General features: G+C 36.6%; 1 protein-coding gene across 1 annotated transcript in view; it reads left to right on the top strand.

Annotated features, from left to right (window-relative positions):
- The first annotated feature begins 4,889 nt into the window (after positions 1-4,889).
- The window catches only part of BPIFB1 (BPI fold containing family B member 1), a 35,878-nt gene continuing 12,908 nt past the window's right edge, over positions 4,890-27,859 (top strand). The window contains exons 1-8 of the mRNA XM_074211902.1: positions 4,890-4,996; positions 11,654-11,776; positions 12,654-12,795; positions 14,194-14,298; positions 14,722-14,871; positions 21,172-21,253; positions 22,920-22,983; positions 26,673-26,758. Of these exons, the coding sequence (XP_074068003.1) occupies positions 4,969-4,996; positions 11,654-11,776; positions 12,654-12,795; positions 14,194-14,298; positions 14,722-14,871; positions 21,172-21,253; positions 22,920-22,983; positions 26,673-26,758 (780 nt within the window). The 5' untranslated portion in view covers positions 4,890-4,968. The remainder of the gene's footprint in view (positions 4,997-11,653; positions 11,777-12,653; positions 12,796-14,193; positions 14,299-14,721; positions 14,872-21,171; positions 21,254-22,919; positions 22,984-26,672; positions 26,759-27,859) is intronic.

A 27,859-nucleotide genomic window follows, 5' to 3' on the forward strand; every position in this document is an offset into this window, starting at 1 on the left:
AGAAATCATTTAAAATTCCCTAAGCACAGCATATTCATCTGCAAAATAAAGGAATTAGATTAAATTCTTTGTCTTCTGAGATCTCTTTCAGTTCTAGAGCTGTGATCCCTAACAAGTAAACATTCATCATTTATTCAAAAATCTCAAGGAAAGAGGATCTTACCATATCCTGAGGCAATCAATAAATCAACATTTATTAATAGCCTTCTAAGTGTGGGGTCCTGGGATGCAGAAAAAGAAGCACAAGGCAGTCCCTGCCCACAAAGGAATTTACAGTCTAATGGGGGAAGACAAACAAACAAATAAACTAATTTCCAGCACTTTGGGATAAGAAGCTTTTTCTAATATTGGGATGTGATAAGCCTCCACACTTTGCACCAACTGCTCCTGCTTCTGACCTCTGAAGCCAAGCAAAACATGGCCAATTTCTTTGCCTTTCAAATACTCGAAAACAAGCTTTTTTTCCTTCCCTAAGTAGGTGCTATAGGAACAGAGCCCTGGACTTGAAGTTAAGAAGATCTGAATCCAAATTGAAACTCAGAACTTATTAGTTGTGTGATGCTGGACAAATCATAAACCCTTATTTGCCTCAGTTTCCTTAATTATAAAATGGGGATAATAACACAACCTTCCCTCTCTTCCCCCCCCATTTCCTTCCCTCCGTCCATTCGTTCTTCCTTTCTTCCATTCATCCTTCCTTCCTTCATTCTTTCATTCCTTCCTTCCCTTTCTTTCTCCCTCCCTTCCTTTCCTTTCTCCCTCCCACCCTTCCTTTCCTTTCTTTTCTTTCTCCCTCCCTCCTTCCTTTCCTCCCTCCCTCCCTCCTTCCCTCCCTCCTTTCCTTCCTTCCTCCTTCCCTCCCTTCCTTCCTTCTTTTATTCAAGGTAAAAATTCTCAGTTCATTCAATTGATTCTTTTTTAAAAATTTTATTTATTTAAGGCAATGGGTTTAAATGACTTGTCCAAGGTCACACAGCTAGGTAATTATTAAGTGTCTGAGCCTGATTTGAATTCAGGTCCTCCTGATGGTGCTCTATCTGCTGCACCACCCTATTCAATTGATTTTTACATGACATGGACTTCATCATGCTTGTCATTCTTGCTGGAACAAGTTTGCTTTTGTCCATGTTCCTCCTAAAATGTATCATGAAGAGTTGAACACTAACTCCAAGTGTGGTCTAATAGCAGTAAGGAACTCCTGAACTCAAATTATATCTAACTATGACATTAACTTCCTAACTTTGGGTCAGCCACTGAGACTATGGGCAACAAACTTCCTACCTATTGAGGACGGTTCTACACTAAAAGTCCCCTTCAATGACTAGAGGAAGTCATTTGGTCCAGGACAAAAATGAAGAAATGAATGAACAGGAGAACAAATAAATAAAAATCATACTATTGCCCATGCATATAAAGAATATAAAAGAGACCAATATTCAAACTGGATTATTTTAGAAAGATCCTTGATCATGTTTAACAAAGAATAGATCAGAAAATACATGACCTACACCTGCTGTCCACAACACTCCTGAGTGTGTTGGAATCAGATTTAAAATACTTTTTGAGAAATATTCAGCAAAATAAATAAAAATACAGTGGAATATAGCTAGTATTGTTATATTTCTCTAAGTCAGCATGCAACCAGGAGAGACTCACATGTCTAGTTAAGTGGTCCTCTATTTCTATTTGAATTTGACATCAATATACTAAATTACAGAATTTACACATATTATTTGGGCATTTTATTTATATATATGCATGCATTATATATATACATACAATAAATATAAGATATACTATATAAACTCTCTCTCCCTCTTTTGTAAGAGGCATTAGAATACAGATCTTCTGGGTCTCCCCCTCCTTTCTGTATCCTGCAATTTGGGTAAACTAGATTTCTCTTTGTTTCTCATACCCAACACTTTTCAGTTCCCTTGCCTTTGCTTTGGATGTGCCCACCTTCTAGAGTATACTCTCTCTTCACCTCTGTCTTGAACAATCCTTCTCTTTTTTTCAAAATGGGCTCATACATTGCATTCTACAGCAAGTCTTTCTTGATCTCCTCAGCTACTAATGTCCTTCCCTCCTTGACTTTGCTGTTGTTTAGTAATTTTCAGTCATGTCTAACTCTTCATGACCCCTTAGGGGTTTTCTTGGCAAAAATGCTGAAAAGGTTTCTCATTTCTTTCTCCAAATCATTTTCTAAATGAAGAAACTAGAGGGTTAAGCAACTTGTTCAGGATCTCACAGCTAGGAAGTGTCTAAGGTTGAATTTGAACCCAGGAAGATGAGTTTCTGTGACTCCAGGCCTAACTCTCTTATCTATTGTGCCACCTACCTTCCCTCCTTAATTACCTTATATTTAACCCCTTTATATTTATTCTTTTTCTTTTATCTATATTTACATTCTTAACTCACCTGTTAAAATGAAGATTCTCTATTATTAGGAACCACTTAGTTTATTTTTTTTTTAATTCTAAGATTTGACATTACTGATAGATGCTTGTTGGTTGATTGATCTAAAATCTGTGTTCTTTACACTATACCTCTCCAAAGAATGACCTTCAGGGCTGAAGGTTTTAGATCTCCTCAGTGATGAAAGATATTTCTGAGATGAGATTTTATTCACAGAAATGGTCCAGAGTCATTTGGAGCTGCTTCTGGGAATGAAATGCGTATTAATCCTAGGGAATACCTTCTTCCACATATCACAACTTGGTGGAACAACATGGTGGAAGGGGAGGCCAGATTTAAATTCACAGGACTTGGGCTCAAGGCCTAGCTAACTTATTCTTTTGGGAACCCTCTAACTTCCAGCACTTAGTATAGTGCCTGGCACATATTACATTAAGAAACTGTTTATTAAAGATTAAACATTAATTAAACATTAAGAAATGTTTATAGAATAACTTATTACATAACCTCAGTTCTAAATTTTTCTTATCTGTAAAACAAAAGACTTGGACTAGATGATACTAAGTTTTCTTCCAGTCCTATATTCTAATAGAAACACCAATGTTTAATTGAAGTAGCAGAACCAGGGAGAAAAATTTACACAGTAATGATAATATTATAAAGATAATCGATTTGAATGACTTAGTAACTCTGATCAAGACAATGACCCTACCATCATTCCAAAGGACTCATGGTGAAACAATATTGTCTACTTCACCTAAGAACCAAAGGATTCAAAATGCAGTTTGAAGAATATTGTTTTCTTTCTTCTTTTTCTTCTTTGGTGGAGTAGGGGTAGGGAAAATGTCTAATGTGGAAATTTATTTTGCCTGGATTCATATTTGAAATGGGCTTTGCATTTCTTGCCTTGACAGTGACTAGATATAGGGTAAGAGGATGGAGAGATGCTTGTCATGGTATCAGCTCCCTGATGTCATGGTCTTCTTTGAGAATGAAGGATAAACAACAACAACATTGAAAATAAAATAAAATTTAATAAAAAAATTCAAAATAAATATTTAAGAAAGAAGAAGGGAGGGAGAAAGGAAGGAAGGAGAGAAGGAAGGAAGGAAGGAAGAAGAAGGAGGAGAAGAAGAAGAAGGAGAAGAAGAAGAAGAAGAAGAAGAAGAAGAAGAACAACAACAACAACAACAACAACAACAACAACAAAGGAAGGAAGGAAGCAGAGGGAAGGAGGGAGGAAGGAAGGAAGGGAGGGAGGGAGGGAGAGAGAGAGAGAGAGAGAGAGAGAGAGAGAGAGAGAGAGAGAGAGAGAGAGAGAGAGAGAGAAAGAGAGAGAGAGAGAGAGAAGGAAGAAAAACTGTCTCTGACCCAGAAAGGAGATGATTTAATTGAGATTACAAGATGGAAGAGCTAAAACCAAAATCCAAAACTTCTGATTCTGAGACCCAGGGCTTTCTACACTGTACCTTATTGATAACTCATCCGCAGAGGGTCATTTAGGAATAAGATGAATGAAAGAAGGCAGGTAGAGGGATTTCTCTGTTTTATCTATGTTGGATGCTTCTCTGAAGTTCTCTGCTAATTGGCAATATGAAATGCTGTTTTCTGTAGAAACTGTCACGGAAAAAAACATTAGATATACAGTTCATCAAAAGGAGACAGACATCAAAGTTATTTTGTCACTCCCTTGTCAAATTCAAAGAACACTTTAGGAAAAAAATTCAACATAACAGAAGTTCATAGTTTTATACATAAATCTCTGTTAGAATGTTTGTATATGTTGATAATTATTAAGTTCATGACTTTTTTAAAAAAATGCATTGGGTTTGTAGTTGAAAAACTTGGATTCAAATCCCTGTTCTGCTGTTTGCTATCTGTAGGACTTTTGTTGTTGTTTTGTTTTTGTTTTTTAGTTTTTGCAAGGCAATGGGGTTAAGTGGCTTGCCCAAGGCCACATAGCTAGGTAATTATTAAGTGTCTGAGGCCGGATTTGAACTCAGGTACTCCTGACTTTAGGGCTGGTGCTCTATCCACTGTGCCACCCCATATCTGTGGGACTTTTATGAAGTCATTTAATTGATCTTCCCATTTTCAAAATGAGAAGAGCTCCAAGATCTCTTCCGTCTCTAGATTCCATATAGCCTAGATCTCCACAAGTCTTATAGCATCATATTTGCCAAGGGCCCAAATGATTCATGTGCATAGGTCATTCTTTTCTCAGAAAGTGATGCCCCATGTTTCCTAGAACTCATCTCATGCTCAGTTTCCAGCAATAGAGCTGTAATCCATTGGAGTTCTTTATCCTGGTGGGGATCCACCCAACTTCCTTTCCCTGGGATCCAGGAAACTTGAGCTAAGAGTTAATACAGGTTAAGGGTGTTGTTTTAGCTCATCAAATCCCACAAATATTTACCTTGGAGTACTCTAAATACAATGGAGGCTACAGCCACTTAGCCCCAAAGGGTAGCACACCCATTCCTGGTGGCGGGTTCTCAGGATAAAAGGACAGACTATCCCAGGGTCCCACTAGGAGTCAGAAACCTAACTGAGATGACAAGTGGAGAGCTGAAAACTCCAGGTAAAAATTATGTGAATTGTATAATGAACTTTGCTTTCCTGTAAAATACCATGGATATTTCCCAGAAGGAGACACTCAAGCTGAAACAATACAATTGAATGCATCAAGGAATTTCCCTGTCTTCTGCTCTTCTCTCTCTGTCTCCATGGTTGGTGAGGCTGGAATTTACTAGCTCTCAGACATCCTCAGATTAAGTAGATGAGTTGTGATGAATCAGACAAAGTGACTAAAACTTTTATTTGTATTTAATATTATCATTGCTGCTTAGTCTGAAGTCTTATAAATATATATTTTTATGTTATATTTCCTATTTGATTTGAGTTTCATTCAATTTTGTTTTGAGATAGTAATGCCATATTTGCCTTTTTTGCCTTTCTTGAAGCAATATCTAGATTGACTTGTGCCCTATTTTTAAGCAATTAGGTAATATAGTGTTGAAGAGTTCTGGACCTGGAGATAGAAGACTCACTAGTGAAAACAGGAAAGTCACATAACTTCTGTTTATCTCAGTTCCCCATGTGTAAAATGGGAAAAATAAAGATCCTTACCTCCTAAGATTGTTGTGAGATTCAACTGAAATAACATTTGAAAAGTCCTTTGCAAATGTTAGTATGGTTAATAATAATAATAAATAATAATAAATGATTGGTGACTTTCAGGAGGGCACAACTATGAAGCAGAATAAAAGACATCCTGTGATTAATTTAATTAACTTTTATTGAGCACCTATTGTCTAAAGCACTAGGGGATAATTGAAAATTGATTAGCTGTTTTTTGTTTGGATGAAAAGTAGTCCATGATTTTGTTTACTGATGAAGTCTTCTATTCTTATGGAGAAGATGTGGGATAAATAATACAGTTAAATTGATTAAAGTCTGGTGGAATGGTCAGATCCAATGAATTAATTGTTCGAAGTCAACTTGGAAGGAGTTTTCAATTGACTCCTCTATAATCTGCCCTTGGCCCTCTGTCATTTAACATCTTAATCAATGCATATGCATCTAAAAACACATATATCAATCAAATTGATCAAATATCATGAATCTAGATCCTGTCCTCTAATCTTGATAAGTTAAAACTCTAGGATGATTCTAATATAAACAAATTTAATAGAGATTAATGTAAAGTCAAACTTGGTTTAAAAAATCACCTTTGCAAGTATATGATAAAATGTAAGAATGTGACTACGTAGAAATTTATTTGAAAAATATATGGACATTTTAGCTGACTTTAAGTTCAGCTTGAGTCAAGGTAGTGATGGGGACTCTAAATCAACTATTAGAATCTTGGGAAGCTTTAAGAAAGGCAGGGATAGGGAGGTTATAGTCTTGCCACACTCCTTCCTGGTTAGATAACATCTATACTCAGGTCTGGGAACTAGGATATTGATAAGCTCAAAGAAAATGCAAGGGAAGGTGGTAACCACAATGGTGAAGGGCTTCGAGTTGATACTATATGAAGATTGGCTAAATGATCTAGGGTACTAGCCTGGAAAATAAAAGATTCATGAGAAACTAGAGAACTATTTCTAGATGTTCAAAGGGCTGTCATGTGGAAGAGAGAATAGACCCTTTGGGGAAAATGAGTGGTTATTATATAACTGGTTAGAAATTCTGTTTCTGAGGTCCTTCCCAGCTCTGAATTTCTATGGTATCAAATTTAGTACTCAAAGTATAACCCCAGACCTCCAGGCCTAGGGAGGAGGAGAGTAAAAGTTCTGAGGAACTCAATTTCGACTTAAACTCAATTTTCATTTATGGAGAAATATTTAGATACTCCCAATTGTTCCTTACATCAAAGCTGAAAATCTTCCATTTTCCCAAATTAGATCATTATCAGCAATACGGCACAACCACTGTTGATTTTTAGGAAACAGAACTGTGAGCAGGAAATATCCCCAATATATTTCTAGAGTTGCCATGTTTGATAACTGTCTGCTGTAGGTCCTTAAAGGGATGAAGGGCAGAGCTATTGTTTGTCATCTGTTAGATGCCCACATATCTACATCATAGAGGAAGTGTCAGAACTATCAGGGGTTATAGTTAGGTATTCACGTTTATAGTCATTTCTTATTTAAGGAGAATCTCTAGATTTGCAATAATTTTTGACACTAGTTAGTGTCTAATTTATTTGTCCCTCTAAGTTTAGTTCTTGAATAGGGACTTTCTAACAGAACTAAACTTTTCTCCCTGCTCTTATGTTGGGAGTTATGGGCTCCTAGGATTAGTTCCCTCTGGAGCTATGAGGTTCAGTTTGATGGATCTTTGTGGTACTTTCTGACATCTCAGTATAAAGTGTTGGGGACCTCACAGGTCCTTGAGTCTGGAACATTCTAATCTGAATGCTGAAGCATTAAACTGGTTGTTGCTCACAGCAGCATTCTCCCCACCCCCTTCCAAAGCTTCCCACCTTGGAGGTTTCTGACATTCCTGGGGTTTTCTTAGAGCAGTTGTCTTCTATTGTTGCCTCAGGACATGGAGCCTTGCAGGTCAGGTTTCATATTTGTGTTTGTGTTTGTGTATATGTGAGAGACTATTTCTGATAGTCCTAAAATTCTGTGTTAGGTTTTTCTATTGTTCTTTGGCTTCTTGGTGACCTTTCATACATTTCTAGGATAGAAGTCACTTACTATGATTTCAAATAGAATTTTTTGATCATTATTACATCTGGTGCAAATTCCAAGGTTTTGTTGTGGAAGCTAGGTGGGCATCCATCTTGTCAAGACATCTACTCTTATAGAACTTAGTGATCATCTAGGTTAACCCCTTTATGTTACAGATAAAGAAACAGGGTCAGCGAGAATCAGAATCTTAGTTATAAGGAATCTCAGAGGCCGACTAAGCCTGATTTGCATATAAACAGGAATATCCTCTTGACAAATGATCATACAGCCTTTGGCCAAGACTTCTACTGAAGAACATCTCACTATTTTTGAATCAATATATCCTATTTTATTGATAGATCTAATAACTATAAGTTTTGCCTTATGTTAAACCATAATCTACTTCTTTGTTGTCTCCATCCACTGCTCCTATTTCTGTCTCTGGGATCAAGCATAGATGATATGTCTTGTCCAAAGTCATGAGTCCTGAGTCTCAGTGCAGAACTCTTCATTCTACATAAAACACTGCCTGGCATGCTGTGTCAGCCTGAAGTACTTCTGTCCTGACCTTTGGATTTTATAACATTCCTGAATTCCGACCTTGTTGCCTGACTTGTTCCATTTTGACCTCTATCTCCCATGTCCTAATGATTAAAAAAGTATTAATAACAATTCATATTTCAAGGGTTTAGAAGATATTTTGTTCATAACAATTCTTTGAGTTAGCATGAGTATTATCTCTATTTTATGGATGATGAAGCTGATTCCCAGAAAGGGAAACTGACTTACCTGAAGTGATAGAGCTAATAAGAGTCAGAGAGGACTTGAACCCACAATCTGTAAAACCATGTCCAGCATGTTTTCTACTCCAATCCACTGTTTTTCTTTAGTTGTTTTTAGTCTTCATTTCCAAACTTTGCTTTAATTCTGCTAGTTCTGTTTTCCAACATATCAGCTTTGGCTTTGAGCTGGTCTCCTCTCTCATGGGCAATTGTAGCACAATTTTCTGTGGTGGCAGAGGTGGGAGTCACCAGGGGTGTTCTTCAGTGATGTCTCACAGTGAAGCCACTGATTCATAAAATATATGACCTTCAACAGCAGATCCCTGCATGAAAACTTTGGAGGAATCTTTTTTTTTTTTTTTTTGCAAGGCAATGGAGTTAAGCTAGGCCACAAAGCTAATAAGTAATAAGTATTTGAGGTCAGTTTGAACTCAGCTCCTCCTGACTCCAGGGCCAGTACTCTACTGCGCCACTTAGCTGCCCCAAAATCTAGAACCTTCATAACTAGAACTTCTCTTCCAGGAGACCTCAATCAGATTTATTCAGGCAATGATTTAATTTCTTCTTCCATTGTTCCATAATGCTATGACAATGACCTTGACTTCTTGAAGGCTTTACTAGTAAGAGAACAAATGCATCCTACCCAGATGGAAGGACTTCAGGTATTAGTTCTGGTGCTACACACTGTGTATTATTTAAAGATGAATTTAGATGAGGACAATGAGATTTAGAGAACTACTCCACCTGAGGCTTGACCAACAGAAGATGAAGTTTTTCATCCATGAAACTTGTCTAGAAAGTCCTAGAGTACTGGAAAGAGATGAAATCATGGAATTATAGAGTATAATGATTGATCTTTTATAATCAATATGCACCAGATACTGAACTAAGTATTAAGAATACAATGAAAGGCAGAAAGGAGTCTATTAGGAGAGAAAACCATTAGACTGGAAAGCAAGGGAGAGACACTGTGAGAGAAGAAATAGAAAGTAGGAGAAGACATAGTCCTTGGCTTCAGAAAGCTCCTAGTCTATTTGGGAAAACAAGATATACATAAGAGTTAATTTTATTGACCATTTCTATAGTACTTTAAAGTTCACAAAGAACTTTTCTGACAATAACCCTGGTAGGTAATACAAAACATTATTATCCTCATTGTACAGATAAAAAAACCTGAAGTCTAAAGAGATAAAGAGGTTATCAAAGGTCACAGAGTTGGTAAATACTAGGACCAGAGCTTGGACCCTAGTCTTTGGTTCTATTGCTGTCATGTATGACTCTTTATTACTACATGGGACAGCCCAGACAAGGCCCTTCTAGCCTCCATTATTTTTTTAAGTCTGTCCAAAATCATGTTTGCTGCTTCCATGATATTATCTACTCATCTTATTGTCCGCCATCCCATATTACTTTTGCCTTCATTCTTCCCCCAACATCAGGGTCTTTTTCAATACTGCAGTTTCAGTAATAAACTTTCCATTGAATAGCTGAATTTTTTAAAGTATTAACTGATTTAATCTCCTTACTGTCCAAGGGTCTCTCAAAGGTCTTTTGTAGTATCACAATTCAAGAGCATCGATCCTGCAGTTTTCCTTATAGACCAATTCTCACAGCCATACTGTGCTTCTGGAAGAATCATAGCTTTGACCAAAGGAATCTTTGTCAGCATGATGATATCTCTAAGTTTTTAGTATGCTGTCCTTATTTGTCATAGTTTTCTTACCAAAGAACAATGTTTTTCTAATTTCATGACTGTAGTTGCAGTCTGCAGTGATCTTTGAGCCCAAGAATATAAAATTTGATGCTGCTTCCATATCTTCTCCCTCTGGCAAATGCCAGGAAGTGATGGGACTAGTTACCAAAATCTAAGTTGTTTTCTGGTTTTAAATAAAGTGACAATATACAGCTTGCTGCACTCCTTTACCAATCTTAAAACAATCAGTTAGTTGTTCCATATTCAATTCTAACTATTGCTTCTTGGCCTGCATATAGGTTCTTTAGCAGACAGGTATGATGATCTAGTATTCCCATCTCCTGGAGGATCTGCCACATTGTTATTGTTATTCAGTGTGGTGAATGAAGCAGAAGTGGATATTTGTCTTGGAACTCTGCTTTCTCCATAATCCAACTTAACTTGGCAATTTGGTCTCTTGTTCTTCTTCACTATAAGGCATAGGGAGCCACGAATCAAAGAATCAAGCTCAAAGAATGGATTGTCCAAGGAAGGCTTTCTGTCAAAGCTTAAAATTCAACAGGGGTTTGAAGGCAGAGAGTATCATTCTAGGTATAGAAGACCTGAGCCAAAGCATAGAAAGAGGGAAATGAGCCTGGGGGGAAAGGAGAGAATGGGGTAACAAACCTGACTGAAAAGGGATGTGGAATTATGCAAGCAGATATAGAACAGAGCAAGACAAATAGGGTGGAAACTTTCCAATATTAAGTGAATGAATTTGGATTTTACCCTTTGGTCAGTGGTCCCCAACCATGTGATAAAAAGGAATTCCCCTTTTTCTCCAAGCCTTGAGTTCCCCTGAATAAGAGGGAAGAGACTGAAAGAGGGATTGGTAGGGAAACGTGGAAAGACCAACACCACTATCCAGCCTTCTTACACTTTGCTTTCATCCAATTCAATTGCTGCTTCCTCCAAGAAGTCTTTCCTGATTCATAGGATTGATCACAACCATTCCTTACAGATCTAACATAGCACAATTCTGCACTCCGCATGCACTGCCATCTTGTTTCTTATGTGCATGTGTTTTATTCCATATTAGACTGAGAGGTCTATATGGGCAAGGATGATGTTAGAGCTGATTTATTTTTTTCTCCTTTAGCACCTAGCATGGAGTTCTTCATTCAATTGACACTTAATATATGGATATTGAATGAAAGCTCTGTATCCTGGTATATATCCCAGCAAAATGTCAAAAGCGGACTTGGTAGAGAGGAGGGAATGAGTACCCTTAGAACTATAAAGTATTTTACCTATAAGGAACTTTAAAGACTATCTTACATAATGTGCTTTTCAATTTAAAGAGTCAAAAATATCAGCTTCCTTACTTCCTTTACTCTTTCCTTCCTTCCCTCCCACTTGATCTTCCTTCCTATTATTATATATTTGTGTCCAGATTTTTAGCTACCCTACTCTTAATTTGAGGTTTTCATACACCAGGCATACCCTTTCCCCAAATTCTCCTCCCTTGCCTGGTTCTTCAAATAGGATCATATCTTTTCCATGAGGTGTTGTAATTGTTCCATATTCCCTACTAATTTCAGGACTAAAGATGTTTCAGCCATATGGACTGGTATTTCTATGGGGCTTGTTTATAATATCCTCAGCCCAAGCTGCACCAAAAGGCCAGGCAGTTTTGACCATTGGTCCAGAAGTCATCAACAAAGGTAAGGTCAGAAGGTGAAAAGGACAAGAAGGACTGAAACTATTAAAAGTTATACTACATGGTATTGGTAGGTAGTAAGGGACACATGAGTCAAAAGATTCAAGAACCAGGATACCAGAGAAAGATTGCTGATATAATAGTGCTGTGTCAAGAACTTCATGTAACAGCTGTTACTGAGGTCTTTTTTTTTTTTTTAGGAAGATTGGATTGTCTGTACTACTTTAGAGGAACTATGTAGTACCATGACCAGTGATGCTTATATGGAGATAAGAGATAGGATTCAATACATGATGAGGATTAGAATTCAGATCATGATTCACTCTGAATCAGTCATGCAGTTTAGTCTATAGACAAGAGTCAAAACATTGGTAATGGGGGGGTATAGAAAATGAGGACAAGGAACAGAAAGGAGTGAGGAGGCATGAAAGATTTCAGTTGTGAAAACAGTTTTGAAACAAGGAGAAAATCAGTCCCCCTCTGGAGAAGAAGGAGGAATAGACCTTGGTAGGGACCAGGTGAGGAAGCACAGCGTTCTGTATTTATTCACAGCATAGGACACAGGGAGACCAGGAGGAGCAAGGACAATAGTCTGAAGACAGTCAAAAGAAGGAAGCATGTTCCCCTGGGAATGCATCCTTGTAGGTAGATGCCCTGGTATAAGACTAACAGGTCTCCCCTGTCCAGCAACTGGTCCAGTAATTGAGCAGATAGGAAGTATTCTTCCACTCTGCTGAGCTTCAGTTTCCTCTTGGGTAAAATAGCAATAATGTTTGCACTATTTACCTCAAAGAGCTTTTTAAAAAAATTTAGGAATATTTCTCATAAATCTCATATTTCTGAAGACATAACAAGTATAATTTCAAGGAATATTTTTTCAGTTTTTACCCAGGAACTTACAAATCATGATGCTATTCAGACGCTGAAAGACTTGCCTCTCCATGAAGCCCTGAGGAAAAATTATCTCAGCAGCATTCCCTTGATTGGAGGCCTTTTCAACAGTGTTCTGAAGCAGATTACCTGGTGAGCAGTTTGGTGAATGATAAGTACACCCAAATACATCCTGACATGATTCATTCTCTGGAGGGAGAGATTTCAATATCACTTATTTACTGTAATGACTGTTTTATTCAATTCAATTAAATAACCTTTATTAAGCATATACTTTATATATGCTCATATACTATATAAGATGATGTCCTACCTTTAAGGAGCTTCTAGACTAGTTGTCCCAGGAACGAAAAAGCATAAGGCAGTGCACACAACCCTGAATTTGGAATCCTAGAGCTTAGGTTGAAGCCTCTTAAACATTCTGGGTCTCAGTTTCTCAATTTGTAAAATAGAGTGGAACTATCATAATCCAGGAGGTCAAAATGTACACCTTCATGTATGATCACATATGTGTGTGCATGTATGTGATGGAAAGTATGCAAGTATGTTAGAGAGATAAAGTATATCTATGAAGTGAGGAGCAGCCCCATATCAAAGTCTGACATATATCCTTGTACACACATTTATGTACTTTCTTTGTCTCCATCTCTGTCTCTCCTTGTCCCTATGTCTCTCTGATTCTTGATCTTTCTATCTGTCTCTCTCCTCTCTCCTATTTCTGTCTATCTGTCTCTCACAGATTCAAATTCATATATACACTCACACGCCTATGAGGTATTCTACGTATGTGATTTTTTCTTCCAGAACCAGACCCTTAATATAACAGGCAATTCAGCACAAAATCAGTCCCTATAGATCCTCAAGACCAAGACTGGTGTGTGTGTGTGTGTGTGTGTGTGTGTGTGTGTGTGTGTGTGTGTAATTTAATGTACATTTATAAAAATTTTAATTAAAGGATGTCCCTCGAAGGGCTCTTCTGCATATTAGACCTTAAGTAGCTTATTTCCTACTTGTATGTTTATGTTAAAGGAATGTGATGGATATGCTTGGCTGTTCATATGTATTGTGTATATGTACATTTTAATATAAGTAAGTATATATATATATATATATATATATATATATATATATATATATATATATATATTCGTTTGTGTGTATACTTGTACTCTAGAATCAATGAACTTTCAAGTCTCAGGGATTCCAGGATTTTCTAGAGATATGACAAGAGAGTTAGTTTCAGTAAATTCAATAAGAAAAGTCAGAGCAGTCATTTGGCATTCTATGACATTTTCTTTCACTCGGGTATAAAATAAAGCTATTTACAAATTACCACAATAAAAAAGTATGCTTGGGTACAATGGTTTATATGTATTCTCTATGATTTGTTTTTTGTACATGAATGAATTCTGTGAAAGCTCCCTCCCTCCCATTAAGAAGGAAGGCACCTTGGATCCAAGACAACATCTTGGGTCCTGGAGTAGGGAGTCTAGGTCTAATCCTTGCTTGACTGTCATTCCCTTGCTGCAGGCTGAAAGTCACTAAGGCTAGTATTCCCCAGCTTGCATTTCAACTTTCTAAGGAGGGTCGACTCCAGATCAAGATTCCCCTGGATATGGTGGCTGGCTTGAACATGTGAGTAATCCCACCAAGAGTTTGGGGCTCTTCAGGGAGTAGTTTTTGTACATGTCATGAATCCCTTTCTTCTTCCCCAGGGTCCCTTGGTTTTTCACCCCTGTTATTGGGCTCAGGTTAAATCCAATCTCACTTAAGTCTTGAGAATATGAGCTATCTGGTGATCATAGATATGACAAAGGGTCTGGGCATGAAACTTGATCAGTTCACATAGGAGAGAAAGTCAGAGGAAATAAATTCAAAAGAAAAGTATCATAATTTCTGGTATAAATCTGGCATGCTCACAACTCCCAGCTTTGGGCAGACACTCATCGCTCACAATTATCTCCTATCATCTCTTTAGCTAAGTTTGTCTGCTGAGTTCTATTGGAAGAATGGGTGAAGCTCAGGGTAATTTCTTGGGATATCTCTGTTTCCTTCTAGCATAATTACAGAAAAACTCATTGAGCTGCACATGGTAACTGATGTCATAGCTGAAGTTCATACAGAAACAGACTCTCAAGGGCACTCTCATTTAGTCCTCAGCCAGTGTACCAGCAACCCCAATAACGTAGGCATCAGTCTTCTACAAAGGTAAGTATTTGTCATTTCATAACTAATAACTTTTTCTGTCTCAACAGAACTTTATGATTCTTCAAAGTACCTTCTCATTCATCTGAGTTGATTCTTCACTTTATCAATGGAGTCCCTCCCCCCTTTCTTTAAATTACAGAAAATGTTTTATAGAGATAAATATACATTCTTCCACTTGGTTTAAAATGTGTCCATTTTGCTAAATTATTAGTGCTTTATTTTAGCTTAGTATAGAGAAATCTTGACAATCACTTGATTATGTGTTATTCATTTTCCCAAATGTTGACTTTAATAATAAACTCCTTAATCTGCAGAAATTTATTTTTATAATGTTCTAAGCCTATTACCTTGTGTTTTTTGCATATTGTTAATGCTGTATATGTTTTTTGCATTCTATCATTTTTATTTCAATGATTTTTTTCTTTATTGCTTATTAAATTCTATTGCAAGCATGTAAAAAAACTATCAATTTTGCAAGTTTGAGATGAGATAGACATAGATACATGGAACTTTGTCCAAAAAAAAAAGATATGAAGAGGCATTAAGTGGACAAGTTGTCTGCTCAATATGTATCAATATTGTGTTATGGAAGCCAAGAATGCTATTTAATTTTAGACTATATCCATAGGACTTGGGAGGGGCGAGTCACACTGTGTTCTGCCCTGGTTAAACCAAATATGGAATACTGTGTTGAGACACAGGCAGCCCACTTTAGGAAAAATAACTATTCTGTCTTACTATTATATCCCCAATCTAGAGAACATCAACATTGGTTGTTTCTTTTCTTCTTCTAATCCCCACATTTTTTTTTAAGGATATACTACATATGTATTGAGTATATTGAAGTCAAGAAAAGGGACTAGGTAATCTTTCACAAATAATGTTAAAAAGCAGAACACATGTTTTTTTATAGCCAAAAAAAAGAGTGAAAAATGGCAAACAATGCAAGATCTTGTTGTTTTTACTAACTACTTTAAAAAATTTCATTTGGTAGAGTAAAATGAGTCCTATAAAATCTTTCCTTTAACAGAATTTATCTTATCCATAGGTAAAAACATATGAATCTTTGAAAATGTAGTAAAAGATGCAAATTTCTTTTATGACCCTCAGATTATTGATACCAAATGATTTATAAAACACAAAGATGAATCTAACTAAAGATGTTTGCTGTCAAATAGAGTGTCAAAGGCAGGATTCAAACTCAACAGAAATATTTTTGAGGTGCTCTAGATATTCCTCTTTGCAAAATAACATTTAAGTCTCAGAATACTGCCAAGCCTTCTAAGTGAGACCCACATTAGTTAAAAGAAAAGTCAACTCCTCACATGGGAAAAAAATGAATGATGAATGCATTTGTAATTGTATAGAAAATTCATAGAACTGGTCTTTCAATAAATATAATTTGGACATAACTACACTTCTGGTGATGCTCATGATTTTGAGTAAAATAATAACATATTCTCAAAAGAATTAAAGTTGTGGATTACCCAACATCCATTTCATCCATTTCCAATAAGTGGCTTTAGTAGCCAAAAAAGATCACTAGTAATCTATTAAAAATAATAACCACAATAATAGCAATATTCTAACACTAAGGTTTGCAAAATGCTTTACATATATATAATTTTATTTAATTCTCACAAAAACCATCATTGCTTTAATTTCATCAATCTTTGAATCATTAATTAATGAATCAATATTTATTTAACTCTTAATATATGTCAAACACAGTGCTAAGTGCTAAGGATATAAATGCAAAGATAAAGAATTTACCTGCCTTCATAGTACTTACAATCTAATCAGAGAAACAATACTCATAGAGAAATTGTGGACAGGAATAGTGAGTAAAGTCACAAGGGAGAATGACAAGCTGCATCAGAAGCAGTGGCAAACTTAATTTGCTCATGGTTCCAAAAAGAGGAAGAGTATTTTGAAGGAGGAAGTTGGAGAGGTTTTATCTATCTAGGTAAAGCATGACTGGAACTTTCCAGAAATAGTGCCTGGAAAAGATATCCACTAATTAGGAATGGGGAGCCTCAAAGCTTAAATTCATCCTGGCCATACATAGCCTCTGGTATGGGCAGTCTGATCTTTGGCATGGAGACTGTAGTATGGCCAGAGAAGAGGGAGACCTTTAACATGACAATATAAATGGCTTACTGTTGTGGATAAACTTCTGGGGGTTGTGATATTCTTTGGCACTTTAAATGATAAATGCAGGGGGGAGGGGAATAGAAACATAATTTATGTCTGGGAAATGAAGTAAAAAGCTAACTATTTTTAAGACCGAGTCCATTAAAACACAAGAAAATGTGATTATCTGTTTTCTATAACAGCATAAATGTCAGTTTCCTGTGACTTTTGCAGATGTTCAGTCATTCAGTCTGATCCAAATCTTTCTGTCCCCATGTACTTGTCCATGGGATTTTTTGGGCAAAGTTCTAGAATGATTGGCCATTTTTTCCCAGTAAGTCTCTATTTTATAGATGAGGCAAAGAGGATTAGATGACTTTTTACAGGTCATATAAGTAGTGTCTGAGGTTGTGTTTTAACTGAGATTATCCTGATTTTAAGCCAAGTGCTCTATCAACTGCATCACCTAGCAGTCCCACTGAAAATATTGGCAGTGGTCAAAAAGGGGTGAAATATTCAGGTCTCTATAATTCTTTTTTTTTTAAAGTTTTTGCAAGGCAATGGGGTTAAGTGGCTTGCCCAAGGCCACACAGCTAGGTAATTATTAAGTGTCTGAGGCGGGATTTGAACTCAGGTACTCCTGACTCCAGGGCCGGTGCTCTATCCACTGCGCCACCTACCTAGCTGCACCTCTTTAATTCTTAAAAAAAAATTATTTTCCTATCCTGTATTTGGTTACTATTTCATTGTTCTCTTCCCTTTCTTTGCTTACCTTTCCAAGTCCAAGTCATTTTCTCAACTTCTTTCATTCTAGTTTCAATAGTCTTTTGGAATGTTTTATTGATACTCTTGTTTATATTGCTTAGCAAATAAGGAAATTGACATTTTGTCCATTTTTTAAAATGCATGCCCTTTTCCCATCAAAAATCTCTTATTTCTTTGCCAATAGCCATTAGTCCTTTGAAATTATAACTAAACTCTTTGCTTATCAGAATGAGTCTATTATTTATTTATTTTTAAATTTTCAATGAGGTCTTCATTCAATCCTTATGCTGGAGCTTTTCTGACCCAGGTGACCATTTCACACCACTAGAAAAGAGGTGATGACAAACATGCCTGAATGAATACACTCCCTGAATGGGGCCTAACCAGATTAAAATGCAGTGTGCAAATATTTGATAAAATAAATAAAAATGCAATAAAATGTAGATAATATTGATATGTTGTTTTCTAAGTCAATATATAGTCTGTGGGAATATTTATGTGAGTTTAGTGCCCATTTTTATATGAGTTTGACAATACTGTACAAAAAAATAGCACCTTGGTTTCCTTCTAGCTGACCTTTTTCTATTTCCTTTATTGGTTCTTTTGTTGTGGTGTAGGTATGGTGGTTGTTAAAACTGTTTGAGTCTTTACGATTTCATTTGGAGTTTTCTTGGCAAAGAAGTTGGAATAATTTGTCATTTCCTTCTCTAGATCATTGTACAGATGAAAAAACTGAGACAAATTGTAACCTAATTGACTTACCCAGGGTCATACAATTAGAAAATGTCATAAGATCAGATTTGAATTCTAGCAGATGAGTCTTCCTTCCTGAAGTACTAGCACTCTATCCACTGTGCCACCTAATTGCCCATCGTTTTAATTACAAAAAAATTGAAAAGTTTTCACTCAAACAAAACCAATGCAACCGAAATTAGAAGAAAAGCAAGAAACTGAAAAAATTTGATAGCAAGTTTCTTTGATAAAGGACTCATTTCTAAAATACATAAAGAAATTATCCATATTTATAAAAATAGAAGCCACTTCTCAACTGATAAATGGTCAAAGGATATTACCAGATAGTCTTCAGAGGATGAAATCAAAGCTAGGTTTTTCACATGAAAGATGCTCTAGAGCAGTTAGGTGGCATAGTGAATAGAGCACCAGTCCTGGAGTCAGGAGGACCTGAGTTCAAATTTGACCCCAGAAACTTAATGATTATTTAGCTATGACCTTGGGCAAGTCACTTAAACCCATTGTCTTGCAAAAAAAAAGAAAGCTGTTCTAAATCACTTAAGAGCTGATCTCTCTAAATCATTAGAGAAATGCAAATTAAACAATCCTGCTATCAGATTTGCTAACATGTCAGAAAAAGTAAATGACAAATGCTGGAGTAGATGTGGAAAATAAGTACACTAAGGACTTGTTTTTTAAAAATTATTTATTTTTCCAATACTATGTAAAGATAGTTTTTGACATTCATTTTTGTAAAGTTTTCTCTCTCCCTTTCTTCCCTCCTCCCCATTCTATGATAGTGTGTAAACAATCTGATATAGGTAACACATGCAAACTTGTGTTACACATTTCCATATTAGTCATATTGTGAAAGAAGAATCGGAACAAAAAGGGAAAAACCAAGAAAAGGAAAAAAATAAAAAACAAATTTTTTTAAAAAGGGAAAATGGTATACTTTGATCTGCATTCAGATTCCATAGTTCTTTCTCTGGGTGTGGATGGCATTTTCTATTTCTAGTTCTGATTACTATACACTAAGAAGAGTTAAGTTTGTCATAGTTGATCATCATGCAACATTGTTGTTAAGATGTACGATATTCTTCTGGTTCTGATGCTGAGTGAATTGAGTTCAAATTCGGCCTCATACACTTAATAAATTACCTAGCTGTGTGACCTTGGGTAAGTCACTTAACCCCATTGCTTTGCAAAAAAAAATTGCATATGCAGCCTTTGACCCAGAACTAGGTCTATTTCCCCAAAGAAATAAAAGAATAAAAGACCCATTTGTGAAAGAAAATCATAGCAGTTGTTTTTGTGGTGGTAAAATAATTGGAAACTGAAGGGATATCATTCAATTAGGAAATGTTTGAATGAGTTATGATATATGAATATAAAGAAAGACCATTGCACCAGAAGAAATAATGAGCAGGATGGTTTCAGGAAAACCTTGGAAAATGTGCATATACTGATGCAAAGTAAAATGAGCAGAATTAGGTGAACATAGTAATAGCAATATTATAGAGATAATCAACTGTGAAAGAATTAATAATTGTGGTCAAAACAATCATCTATCATAATTCCAAAGGACTCATGATGAAAAAAATGCTAGCCACCTCCACATGGAGAACTGATGAACTCTAAGTGCAGATTGTGTATTTTTCCTTTCTTTTTTTTAACATGTCCAATGTAGAAATATGTTTTGTTTTGCTTCATAAGCTACAGAAATGGAAATTTTTTCCTAAAAGAAAGAAAATGGGAAATTAATCAAATTAAAAGAGGTTAATGAGAAAAAAAGAGTTACCTGGGGCACTGAGGCAGCAAAGGATTTGCCCAGGGGCATCAGTAGGGTAACCTGAACCCAGATGTTCCTGATTCTGAAGTTATACAATAAAACATGCTACCTATTTTTATGTTAGTTTATATATAAGTAAATATCTACATATAGATATAGATATGATGTGTTTATATCCATGTACATTCATATTGTGTAATATGTGATATTTGTACAAATATTTTATGTAAAGACACCACCAAAGCCTCTTCCTTTATGCTTTATCATAACCTGACAGTGACCCTAAGTTCTTAAAGACTGCTTTAGAAAAGCAAAAATTCTTACAAATCCTACCAAGCTTGAAATGTTTTAATAATAACCGAGTAATGGTTTGTACAACTCTTGTCCAAGGACCAGGTTAGTAAAGTTTTTTTTAAATTTTACCAGTGTGTCTCAGGTTGATAAATTTTTTTTTGGTCACAGTAATTCCCGAAGACCATTTATTAAGTTACAGATTATATGGCAATGAGGAATAGTGGAATTGTGGATAGAGCTCTGGATATGAAGTAAGGAACATCTAGGTTCAAAACCTACCTTAAATATTTACTTGTTATTTAAGCCTAAGAAAGGTTCAACCTCTGTTTGCCTAATTTTCTTCATCTGTAAAATAAGGATAATGACTGCATCAATCTCAAAAGGAGCATTGAGAGGATAAAGTGAGGAAATGTATGCAATTTTTAAAGTTTTAGATAAATGTGAACTGGTACTAACTAATCTGTGTAAGTGGAGAGAGTTCCCACACCAACACAGAGCCTCAAAATATTTTAAGTAGAAGCATTATTTGGTACCATTATAGCTATTATAACTGATTTTCATATTTCTCTGTTTTACTTGGACAGGTTCTCCTTTGCAGTCAACAAACTGGCTGACAAAGTCATTGATATACTGATGCCAGCACTGCCCATATTAGTGAAAAATGAAGTAAGTGAACCTTTTCTTTATGGGTGGGAGAGTGGAGGTACCTTTGGACATAGTATTGTGGGAATTCAATCATGCCATTAAGTGATCCAGTGACTTCTACTCTACAATGCAGTGATGGGGCCATTCTCAGGAAGAACCATATAGTTCAGTTGTGAGAATTGAACTTTGAATAATGGATAAGTGACTTGAATTTGACAGTGGATGTTTCAATTGGAAAAAAAGACTTAGGGATGAGTATGAGCATTATCTTCAAATATCTGGAAGGTTATGACAAAGAAGGATTAGACCAGGGGTTCTTAATTTTTGGGGATAATGAATTCTGACCATTTAGTAAGTGCTGTGGATCCCTTCTATGAATGCTTTTAAGTGCATAAAGTAAAATATGCAAATATACAAGATTGCATTCCTTTAAGTTAAAGTAATTAAAATCTAAAATTGAACAAAACTAAAGCTCAACGTTTATAAACCCTTGATTAAGAACCCCTTAAATATTCTTAAGGACAGAGACTGTCTTGATTTTTATTTGCTTTCTCAGCACTTGGCCCAGAGTTTGGCATATAGTATCTGAATATATTTTCATTCATTCATCCATCTATCCATCCATCCATTCTACTTGGCTCCAGAGCCCAATAAATAAGAGCAGTGGAGAAAACTCCAGGAAAATCAGATTTCTTCTTTATAAGAATTTCCTAGCAATCAGCACTATCCTAAAGTCAAGTTGATTCAATCAGGTTGAATTGGTCTCTTCTTTACTGTAGTTCTTCAGGCAGAGGTTGGCTGACTGTAAGTGATATTTTAGACTGCTACCCATTGGGGTTGCACTAGACACCCTTTGAGTTTCCACCCAATTCCAAGGTTTTACAAATTCTTCAACTGACAAGACTAAATCCTTGAACTGTCAATAGTCATGGGCCAGGCAGCAACCTAAAGACTTGTTCAAGAAGAAAGTTACAATTAGACCTTTGCCTCCTTTGTAACCTTTCCTTTGTGCTTTACTACAAAACAATTCTCATCTTACAAATCCCTTGTTGGACTGTCTTAAGTGAAGCAATGTCATGTTCATTGTGCTGAAAAGTTGTTTGTAAACTTTTTTAGGTTGTCCTTGACTTGAAATTCCACATTTTCAATGGTTTTCTCATCATGCCTATTTGCTCTTCTTTGACTAATAATTGTCTTCAAATATTAGAAAGGCTATATGTCGAGGAAGGATTGTACTTCCTATGTTTAATCCCAGGAAGCTGAACCAAGACCAATGTGTAGCATTAGGGCAAATTTAGACTAGAGAAAACTTTATAGTAATTAGAGTCATGCAAGAGTAGAATCATCAGCCTCAAGAGTTGATACATTCCACTCCCCTCCATTCAAGAAGAGGCTAGATGGCTATGCCATAGTAGGGATTCCTTTGTTGTGTAAGCTGGACTAGATGACCAGTGAGGTCCTATCCAATTCTCAATTCTGATCCTAGGACTTAAGCTTTAACTTACCAAATTCTTCTTCCCTCCCTCCTTCCTTCCTTCCTCCCTTCTTTCCTTTTTTTCTTCCTTCCTTCCCCTCACATTAACATTGTAGCAACTTGCTTCATTTCTCCATAGGAGATCACATTAACTAATAGGCTAGGCTGGTACTCTCACTAAGCCTCCACTGAAACCCCCAATTTTTTTTATAGGTATGCCCAGTCATTGAAAAGGCCTTTCAGAGCATGACTTCCAAAATCTACACTTGGTCAATCTGTAAGTCTTAGACATTTCATATTTTATTTGTCTAATGAGTCCTATTTTTTTTTTACCTCTTGGACTGAGCAGTCTATTATAAACCTTGGGGTTCAGTCTGGGAGTAGGGGAGCCCTCCTTAGATCAGTCACTTTTGTCTTTATTGAATGACTCCTGTATGTCCAGTACTTCCTCATACATACTTCTATTTCTAGTATGCCTTTAGGATCTATAAGAGTCTCTCAACTATTGTAGGAAAAGGATGGGTCAAGTGTTAGTGTCATTATTTTACAATTGTAGAAATTGAAGTACAGAAGAACAAATGGTTTCTCCCATAGACTTTATTGGAGAAGTAATGGAGTCCATTACTTTTTTTTTTAGGTTTTTTTGTAAGGCAAATGGGGTTAAGTGGCTTGTCCAAGGCCACACAGCTAGGTAATTATTAAGTATCTGAGACCGGATTTGAACCCAGGTACTCCTGACTCCAGGGCCTATGTTTTATCCCCTATGCCACCTAGCTGCCCCCTTGGAGTCCATTCCTGTAGAATTTACAGAGTTGTGGAAAAGACTTATATACTGTTAATTAACCTTAAATGAACACAAGGCAGAGTAATATAAGAAACTCAAGGGTTTGAAAATTCAGGGGTTCTATGAAATTCTTCAGAGAAATTCCAAAGGAGTCAGAATGTTGGCATAATTAGTTTTTTTAAGTTTTTTTTTTTTTTTGCAAGGCAAATGGGGTTAAGTGGCTTGCCCAAGGACACACAGCTAGGTAATTATTAAGTGTCTGAGACTGGATTTGAACTCAGGTACTCCTGACTCCAAGGTCAGTGCTTTATCCACTACACCACCTAGCCACCCCCATAATTAAATTTAAAGCATAATTAGGTTTAAAGAAAATGAATTCCATCTTCTGGAAATTCAATGCAACAAATTAAATGTGGGCCATGTACTTGGGTCTGTTGTGGGCACTTGGGTATAAAGATGGTTCAGATGCAGTTCCTGCTTTCAAGGACCTTATAGTCCTGTAGGAGAGTAAGACATAGACACAGAATAATACAGTGAAATTGGATGTGATACTTTAATGATTTTTTTCTCCGGCTCCCTTTGGCATGAAGGCTGTTTAATAAAATGGAGTTGTTTGAAGATTGGACCAGTAGAGGAGGGAGAACACATTCCAATGAAATTCAATAAATTTCTTGAAATACTGAAATGGAATATATGTGTCAAGGAGAGCTACCAAGAAAACTCAGCAAGAGACTCAGAAAGGAGGGGTCATTTTAAAAGGGAGAGAGAGAGAGAGAGAGAGAGAGAGAATTAAAAGAAACCTGACCAGAGAGAGAGAGAGAGAGAGAGAGAGAGAGAGAGAGAGAGAGAGAATTAAAAGAAACCTGACCAGAGCATTGAAGGAAAGGAAGGATTTCTGTAAGTTGAGAACAAGGGAATTTGGGACAGTAAAGGATTGTCAACTATCTAGTGCTGACCACTTCATAAAGTGGTTCATCATGAAGACTTGTTGAATGTTGGCCTTCATTCCATTCATTACATCTGTTCTATATAGATATAGTAGGAGGTCAGATGTAGGAGCAATGGGCAGAAATTAGAGGGCAAAAGAATTTAACTTCACTTAGGTTTCATACATCTAGAGTTAGAGGAATCTGAGGAGTCATTTCCCTCATTTTAAAGAAGAAACTAAGGCATGGAGAAGTAAAGTGATTTGCTCAAGAGTGCATAAATAGAAAGTGGCAATGATGAGGTTTGAACTCTCACACTAAATCATGCTGCATCATCATCACCATCACCACCACTGCCAGTAGAGATATGCATACTGCCATAACAGATAGAAGCAGACCCTAGGAAGACCTGGATTCAAGTGTTTCCTCTGAAATATACAAACTACAAGTCTATGGGAAAATCACTTAACTTCTCATTGTCCTCAAGCAAATCTCTAAGTCTATGAATTATGGGTTACTATTCTGCATTCTTTCACCTATTAAATCACAGAGATCAGGACATCCTCATCTTCATGAAAAATCACTCCTCTTTAGCACTTTTATAGTTACAAAACACTTTCTTCTTGGTCAAACTTTTACCACTGGTACACATATTGTTATCAATATTTTAGAAATGAGAAGCAAGGAAGATTAAAATGTAGACTAGGTGAGGAGGAGAATCACCAAAATAAAATTGCCTTCATGAAGTGAGGAAATGTATAGGAGTATAGGGTCAACTGTTCCCATTTGTTGATTGTAGTCTTATCAGTCTTAGGTACCATTCTCATCCTGGCCACATGGAGGTGGTATGTCACTCTTTAAGCTGGACCCAAACCTTCAATGAAAGACAGAAACAGAGAGAAACAGAGAAAGAGAGAGAGAGAGAGAGAGAGAGACAGACAGACAGACAGACAGACAGACAGACAGACAGACAAAGGACAGATAGACAGACATACCAAAAAAAAGAGAGCAGGGAGGAAATAGAAAAAGACAAAGGAGAGAAAGAAGGTGTGAGAGAGAGGAGGGAAGAAAGAAGGAAGGACAGAAGGGAAAGAAGGAAGAGAAAAGGAGGAAGGAAAGAAAGAAAGAAAGAAAGAAAGAAAGAAAGAAAGAAAGAAAGAGAGAGAGAGAGAGAAAAAGGAAGGAAGGGAGGGAGGGAGGGAGAAAGAGGAGAAAGAGAAAGAAGGGAAGAGAGAAAAAGAGAAAGAAGAGAGAGAAGGAAGGAAAGAAAGAAGCTGGAGGAATTCAGCCAGAAAAACTAAGATTTAGTAGAATTTTAGATCTGGAAGAGACTCTAGAAAGTTTCTAGCCCTGTCTATGGACTGGGGTGAAGGATGGAACCTTAGCTGAGCATCCAGAGGACAGATTAGATTTGAATGATTAGGGATGAGGAGGAAAACATCCATAGATGAAGGACTAGAATGGAAAAATTTCATGGGTAGGAGCCTTTGAGAGCAGGTAGGTGGCACAGTGGATAGAGCACAGGCCTAGAGTCAAGAAGACCTGAATTCAGACACTAGCTGTGTGATCCTGGGCAAGTTGCTTAATCCTGCTTGCCTCAGTTCCCTTTACTATAAAATGATCTGGAGAAGGTATAGCAAACCACTTCAGTATCTTTGCCAATAAAATCCCAAATAGGGTCATGAAGTTGGATATGACTGAAACAACTGAATAATTGGGAATCTTTGGTGAGAGTGGCATAATGAAGTAGTATTTCTAAGTAGGCTTCACAATAGGGAAGAGAGATAAGACTGGAAAGACAGTTTGCAGCTTTTAAATGGCAGGGGAATGGGCTTGGCTTTTTCCCAATTTCTGCCCTTTATATTCTACGATCCTAAATACAAAGTATCATAATTTTGGTTTTTTTTTAATCTCCCTTTCTTTCCCTCTTTCACATTTCCCTGGTCCTGTGTTGGTCTGACAGGGATACTAACAGACTAATGAGTTAATCAGATTCCTATCTCAAAGCAGTAGTCCTTAAACATTTAAGTATAATGTTAAAGAATGTCATAGATAGACCTGAGAAAATACATTGTTGGAATTGGAAGGGACTTTAGAAAATGTCAGAATTAGAAGGGATCTTACAATATAGAATGACAGAAACCTTAGAGATACTGTCCTCCCCAAGTCCCTTAGCTTACACCCATTTCCAGTCCTTCACCCTATTGCCCAGTGAATTCTATAATATAATATACTGTGTATTTTCCCCTCTTACAGCACCAGTGCCAATTGGATCCAATTCTCTGGCTTTTGAGGTCCTATCATCTTCAGTTGTGAACAGCCATTTTCAAATAGATCTGAATGTGAGTATAGTTGCCTATTGATTATCATTGATACTGCTTATTTTAGTTCATCAAGGAAAGAACTTATCACCCTTAAAAGTCTTTAAAAAGACTATGTTTCCCAGGGGTAGGGTGAGAGGGCTTGTGTTGCACACTGAATAAAGCTCAGAAGTCCTCTAGAATCTGATCTAGATCACTGATTAAAGCCAGAAGGTCTCTGGGTCTAGATTCTAGATTCATTTGGACCCCTAAAGAGATATCAGAGCCCTCCAAAATAAGTAAAAAATAAGTCAGTGTAATCAGAACCATTTCAGCTCAGTGCTAACCACTCACTCTGAGGTTTCCATTTTCTTATGTCTAGGTCATGTTTACACAGGGCATAAATAGATAGATATAGATAGATGGATGGATAGATGGATGAATGGATAGAAAGAGAAAGATAGAACCATACTCCATTCAACTTTTTTCCATTCAAACAGAATTAGAAGTATAATATCATTGGTACAGGGATAGTACCTTCTCTATAATTTAAAGCCTTAGAGTTTTATAGAACATTAGAAGATTGTGACTTGCTCACACAGTCAATGTTTCAGAGATTGAACTTGAACTCAGACCTTCCTGACTTTAAAGCCCACTCTGACTATCAGACTACATTATCTCTTGATAGAGATAGACTAGATAGATATTTATTTATACTCAGCCCCCTTTGAATATCTTGTTTTTATTTTGCTTTTTGACTTAGAGGGAAAAAAAAAGAATATATATTGTCACAGCTGGAAAGGACCTTAGAAAGCAGATCATAGAAATTGGAGGTGAATGAATCCTTGAAATCTAGAATAAAGGAGTCCTTAAAATGAAGAATACCAGAGTTGAAGGGAATCATAGATCTTGCAGGCCAATCCTTCATTTTGCACTGGACACCAACTACTTGAGTGGCAGGGGAGTAAATGTCTCTCCTGATCAACATCTCATTACAACAAGGGTAGGGTATGTGTCTGGCTCTGAGGCTCCCAGCAGCTAAAGTTGGCCCTTATAATGTGTTTCTGGGTTTCTAACTATTCACTGAGGGAGCAGAAAGCCTTGGGCTAGCTCTGCTCTTCTCCCCAGAGATTCAGAGTTCAG

The sequence above is a fragment of the Macrotis lagotis genome, chromosome 1 (assembly GCF_037893015.1).
Source record: "Macrotis lagotis isolate mMagLag1 chromosome 1, bilby.v1.9.chrom.fasta, whole genome shotgun sequence".
NCBI lineage: Eukaryota > Metazoa > Chordata > Mammalia > Peramelemorphia > Peramelidae > Macrotis > Macrotis lagotis.